At 43.9% G+C, this 5,989-nt stretch overlaps 1 protein-coding gene across 2 annotated transcripts; it reads left to right on the forward strand.

The window, feature by feature from the left end:
- Nucleotides 1–96: 96 nt before the first annotated feature.
- Nucleotides 97–4,774, forward strand: TNFRSF14 (TNF receptor superfamily member 14). 2 transcript variants are annotated; one of them, XM_085307169.1, is made up of 7 exons: nucleotides 97–566; nucleotides 983–1,108; nucleotides 1,712–1,867; nucleotides 2,292–2,382; nucleotides 2,898–3,076; nucleotides 3,394–3,410; nucleotides 4,006–4,774. In XM_085307169.1, exons 1-7 carry the CDS (start codon nucleotides 386–388, stop codon nucleotides 4,108–4,110), a joined length of 855 nt encoding a protein of 284 aa, XP_085163295.1. In that variant the 5' UTR covers nucleotides 97–385; the 3' UTR covers nucleotides 4,111–4,774. The 2 variants fall into 2 exon arrangements, with proteins under 2 accessions (XP_085163295.1, XP_085163296.1); XM_085307170.1 differs by having other exon boundaries at nucleotides 97–404.
- Nucleotides 4,775–5,989: the final 1,215 nt, after the last annotated feature.

Consider the following 5,989-nt stretch of genomic DNA (forward strand, 5'->3'; position numbering starts at 1 on the left):
CGGGCGCCTCGGCTGCGCGCCGCGGGGCGGAGGCACCCGCCGCCCGCCCTGCCGCTCTCTCCCTTTCGCTTTCGCTTCCGCCGCCTGGGCCGAGGGGCCGCGGCTCTGCGCGGGGCAGCGGGGCTGCGGCCGGCGGAGCTCATCGCATGAGTGGTGACTCGGGGCCGCGGGAGGGAAGAGCCTCTGCTCGCCCCGGCTTGGCCCCGTGTTCTCTGAGCAGGGCGCCGAAGCGCGGACTCCGAGTGTGTGCTCCCGGGATGCAAGGGCTGGCTGAAGGACGGGGGGCTTGAGGGGGGTCTGCTAGGAGCCCTGGCAGGGGTGTTTCAGCTAAAAGCCTCGTATTGCTGGCCAGTGCCATGTGTTACCAAGAATCCCCTTGCTCAAGATGGCAGTGGTTTTGATAGGTGAGCATTTTGTTGGCAACCTGCRAAGTGGAAATTCCTTCTTGACTTGCCTAAAGATTTTTGTGATTTTCCTCGTAACGCAACTGGATCACGTGCATGGTCTGGATTGTGGGCTAGGAGAATATGCCATAGGTGCTGAGTGCTGCCCGATGTGCGCTGCTGGTATGTAAATATGGCTTCTTTGTTTAAAGTTGTATCCTGTGACTTTAAACTGTTGATTCACTGTATCTGCTTCTCAGGAAGGCACCCTGATCCCTGCTGCGCGTCATTGGGTTCATCTGCTTTCTTTACTGTAGCTGTCTRTGCCTGTTGCACCCTGACGATAGATACCTTGCAGCTCACATCTGTGRGCATCAGCCCAGCCTGCATTCAAGCCTGCATTCAAGCTTCTCTTGAAATAGCGCTTTCATTTTGGGTCTTAGTTTTTGTTTTAGGATTATCTTTGCAACTGCATCTGCTGTTAGGATGTTTCTGAGGTCCTTGTGTTTTACCTAGTGGCATGATTAAATGCTGGTGTCAGTCCCTGGCCGTGTAGTCTTCGCTAACAGAGTCACTTCTTTGGTCGTTTTGTTTTTTAGGACTTCGGGTTTTCAAGCATTGTACCGCAAATTCCAGCACAACGTGCATACCTTGTGCTGAGGATACATACACAGATCACCCAAATGGTCTAGAACACTGCAGGAAATGTAAACTGTGTGATAAAGGTAAGGATGATGATAAAGGACCAGTTGAGTTTGAAGGGGGGTTTTGTGCCTTTCTTGGGTATGTTTTAACCTTTCCGTTTCTCCCCCCCAGTCTCTTGATGATTTAATTAAAGTATAAAGTATAGAGAGGCTCTTGTCACTGTGTAAACTGTGTAATTATTTACGTGGGGACTGAAGGCAAAACTGACATAGAGCTGAAGCGGGCACCATTGGAGGAATRGTCTGTAGCCTACTTCATAAAATTTGAAGGCTGCTTTAGATTGCAGCATGCTGTTTAAAGAGCTGTCTTGGAGTCCTGAGATAAGGTGGGCTCCTCCTTCCTGAGCAGCTAATCTAGAAACTGCTGAATTGGGAGTATTTTGCTTTTGCCGTGTAAGTCGCTTAGCGCAGATGTGAATGTGACACGATGCTGTGGCTCCCTTTGGAATGCGGCTCCCTTTATACATCAAAGAAAAAAAAAAAGAGGAGTTACCTTCACTAATTCTATTAGTTCTGGTACTCTCCACCAGTACATTGATGTGAGGTTGAATGTACATTTTTGTTCTTGTAGCTGTTAAATTTACTTATGTTAATACTGTGGTTGTACACGTGAATTTCTTTTAGGAGCCAATCTGATGCCAGAAACAGTATGTACCTCTACGAAGAACACAGTATGTGGCTGTCCCCCAGGATATTTCTGCAGTTACTTGGGGACTGAAGACTGTGAATTTTGCCAGCGCTACACTGTCTGCTTTCCTGGCACTATGGTGAAAGAAAGGGGTAAGCCAACATAGCACCTGTAATGACCAAAAGAAAAACCTTCCTCTTCCAGCATGAGTTTGGAACTTGATTATGAGGAAGCTGGCTGTCAGTTCATCCAGAAAAAAGTACTGAAGAGTCAATGAGAATGGTAGGGCCAGCACACACGAGGGGTGATCTCTACTACGCAGTGTACCCACTGTAACTGTCTTTCAGAGGAAGAGTGCACAGCYGAAAGCTTGCAGAATCCTTTTACGTCCTAGATGCTGAGGTAGCTGATGTGGCCAAGAATCCATTTTTCCATATGTAAAGGTGGAAGTATGTGAGATTTTATCTATAGTGAAGAGTTTGCAGTAATTACTTGTCATTTATAGAGACCATGCTGGGCTGAAGCTCCTTTTGGTCGTGTGTGTAGGTGTAAATCCTGTTGTCTTCTCCCTCATAGGCACAAAGACCACTGACACTGTATGTGAAGCTTGTCCCCCTGGAACCTTCTCAGCAGCCAACATGTCTTATAGCTGTACACCACGGCCTGGGTGAGCAGCTGTTATGCTTTGTGGGCGTGGGACTGTTCTCATGAACTGTTGAGCCTGCGTTGTGCTTTTTTTGAAGCAGCGGTTGCCTGTTTCAGTAAGGCGCTGGGTACGGAATGCTGTTCGTATGTCTCTGACCCCTTTCTTGGGAATAGCTTAACTTCGCTCGTGCTTACAAACTCATTAACGTGACAGATTTAGCTTTCAGGCCCTCGTCCCAAATGATCACCCCACAGGAGAGCTCCTGGGGGGCTGATTTGGACCCAGGAGGAACAGTGCACTCCTCCAGGTACCTGGCTTTCAGTAGATGTGTCCCGTAGAACAGATGAGAGTTTGCTTCCAAGGAGAACCAAATTGCATTTACGTGTATTAAAACGAAGAGGTACAAGTCAGCTCCTTCTTTGTTTAGCCACCAAGTCACAGAGATTTTGTGAATGCCCCCGGATAGGGGGGTGTGATGAAAATAGTGTGAAGTTTGCTGACATGTTCCAATGTGAATGTTTCTTTCCTCATATCAGGCTTAAGGAGAACGGCCTGGTACAGGAAAAGGAAGGGACGCCTTCTTCAGATGCAGTTTGTTCAAATTGCCACCCTGTTACTGTTATTGTTTGTGCTGTTGCTGGAATCACACTAGTTGTTGTTGCATCTGGCCTTATGTATATCTGGCAAAGGAGGAAGAGGAAAAATTACATGCCACGTAAGTAAGAATAGCGTATGTCTAAAGGGGTAGTTTTGCAATAGTTACTATTCTGAAGAGTAGTCTTTGTGTCATTAGAAGATATTGAGCTCTAATCTTAACAGCCAATTAGAGATGATCTATAGGGAAATTGCACCATTTCTGTGTGCCACAGTTAACCAGTTGTACTGATGCCTCCCTTAGAGGTTGTGCCCTTGCGGGCTCTCCACTGAACCACTTGTACATATATCTAAGGACAAGCTAACATGATCAGAAAATGCATTAGTATAAAATTCATTTTACTGCATTTTGACGAGACTGTTACCTTTTCTTTGCAGCGGTGCAGGAATCAGAGGTGAGTAACTTCTTTTCTTCATATGTTGAAATCTGAAATAGGTTTAGATTTAGGTGTTTAGTGTTTGCATGTGCTATGTGTTTTGTGGGCTCAGCGTATGCTGGAGGAGCTTGCGGAGAAGGGGAATGTCTGTGAGTTCCAGAATCCTCATGGCAGTGCAGTATAAGCTCATTTTATGTGATTCTCGTTAGGGCACTTGGGATCTAGTCCTAGTGCTGTCATTATCTCATGACATTGTCTAAGAATGGTTGTCCGAAGCGATTTAGGAGATGGACTCCTACTGAAAAATAGGAGTGTGTCTTACACAACTGTGCTTATTTATCTCTCCATTCCATGACATTGTGTATCCTCTAAAAGTTCCTAAAAGCTATTTGCAAAATCTGAGATTTGTGTAAAAGAGGGGGTCGTGTTTTGAAGGAAAAATATTGAATGGACTGTATAGTTTGCGCTTCTGATCTGAGAGAGGACCAGTAATAACTCTTGGTCTTAAGGAAGTAGCAAATGAGAACTCAAGCTATTAGTAGTGAAAATTGCAGGCATTTGCCTAATAGAAGCTGACTCTTCATACTCTGTTTTCCTCTGTCATATTTTAAAGAGTGGAAAGCAGGATCAGGCACTGATACGGACCATGAAGGATGGGGATCAAACAGTTGTTCCTGCAGAGGAGACTGGTGCCAATTCTGAAGAAGCCAATACCTGAATAGCCATTTTTGTCTGAACTGTTGTAGTCAATGGAGATGGCAAAGAAAAATTTTCCCGAACGTTCACTAGGAAAAAGACAGCTTATTGACTTRGAAATAAAAAGGAGGCTCTCCAGAGGAGCTCAGGAAATAGCCAGCTCTAATGGTATCTTCTAAAGCGTCAGAGCTGAGCGATCAAGGACACAGCACTGGTCAATACCGCCAGAAGTTTTAAGCTCCTTCCTTTTCACCCTCACTTTATCAAATAGTGATCTGTGTGGTGCTTCAGGCATTTCTTGATTAATATACCTGGAGTTTCTTTCTTTCTTTCTTAACAGCTTGGGCAGTAATTACTTGGTATGCAGGAAATTATTCCAAAATGTCTCTGTGGAAAAAGATTATATATATTTTTTTTGTTTTAAAGACACTATATAACATCTACATAACACATTTCCCAAATTAATTTTGTACATATTTTACCAGTTAAAAAGTGAAGATTGATGGGAAAAGGAATCCGGTACTGAAAGAAACAGGTAGCTTTTAATCACGCTTCATGAATGAAATGTACACACTCACTGTCTTTTGCTAGTCACCTCTGCTTGAATCTGTGCCATGTGTTAAAACAAAAAAAAGTTAAGGTCTCACATGAACATTATGTCTAGAAATAAAGTTCTTAACAATGAAGTCGCATTGTCCTTGTAAAGGAACCTTCCCATTAGCTGAACAAGTGAAACACTGAGTTTCTTGGTTAGTGGCATTCTATTAGGGAAAAGTGTTAGAGAACAACATGATGCAAGTGGATTTCTGAGGAAGGTTTTGGTGAAGACGATAATGCTTTATTTATCAGCTCAGCCTGAGCTGAAGACCCGTATATGGAAAGAGATGTGGAAGAGATGCAAAGGGTCGTGGAGAAGACAGATGGTGGATGCCGTGGGAGGCCTGGAGGAAGACCTGGGGCTGATGCTGTGAGCAGTAGGGGAAGAGATACTGCGGTGTAGTATGAAAGCATCAGAGTGACACAGCGAGAAGCTTGTGCTGCCTGGAGTGCAAAAGGAACTCTGGGCAGAACTACAGAGAGGCTGACGTGGGAAACGTCTCCCTAGTTCCATTTTGACTGGCTCTAAGGAAGTGTAGCAGATCCTAAGGGAGAGAGGAGAACAGCTTGCAGTAATGGAGAGGGTTTGCCTGTGTTTCTACTGCACTGAAGCAATCTCTGAATTCACGTTCTCCCATGCCATGGATCTAGAAGCCACTGCTCTTCAATCAGCTAACTCGCACACCACTTTCCCATATAACTACGAGGAATGGAGGAAAATGGGAAATGGTAGTCTTTTTACTTAGGGAAAATATGTGATAGAAAACTGCTTTTTTTTTTTTCCTTATCTTTGCTAGTTCTTTCAGCAGAATTAGTTCTGTATCTTTTCATAAAATAATGAGTTTTCAGTAGTGCATTCAACATTGCAGTTTCTAAGAATGCCGGTAGGTGGCTATACAAAAGTATAGCAATATTATAAATCAAGCTGCAAGCAACAGACAGTTAAAAGTTTTAGAGAATGCTTTAAAATTCCTTTAAAATTTTTGCTCAGTATGTGCAGATCTGTCCAATGAAGAAATTCAAATTCTAAGAACGAAAATGTTTTCCTGTTTTTGGGGGTTTTTTTTAAGACTTTTTTTAAGGCCCAATAGAAGTCATGTTTATGCAAACCTTTGCTTTGCAGTAATTGTGGAAGTGCAAACTGTCCACAATTTCTTTTACTCCAAGCTATTTTTTACATAAAAAAGAACACCTACGGTACTTCCAGCTCCAGTGTCAAAGCTCTGAAAGTGACTAAAAGCGGAAGCGATACAGCTCATTGATTCTTGTGTGTATGCTGCAAGCCATGTAGAAGGAACTTGACT

This window comes from Rhea americana, unplaced genomic scaffold (assembly GCF_003343005.1).
Source record: "Rhea americana isolate MKP2758 unplaced genomic scaffold, rheAme1 scaffold_254, whole genome shotgun sequence".
In the NCBI taxonomy this organism is placed as follows: Eukaryota; Metazoa; Chordata; class Aves; order Rheiformes; family Rheidae; genus Rhea; species Rhea americana.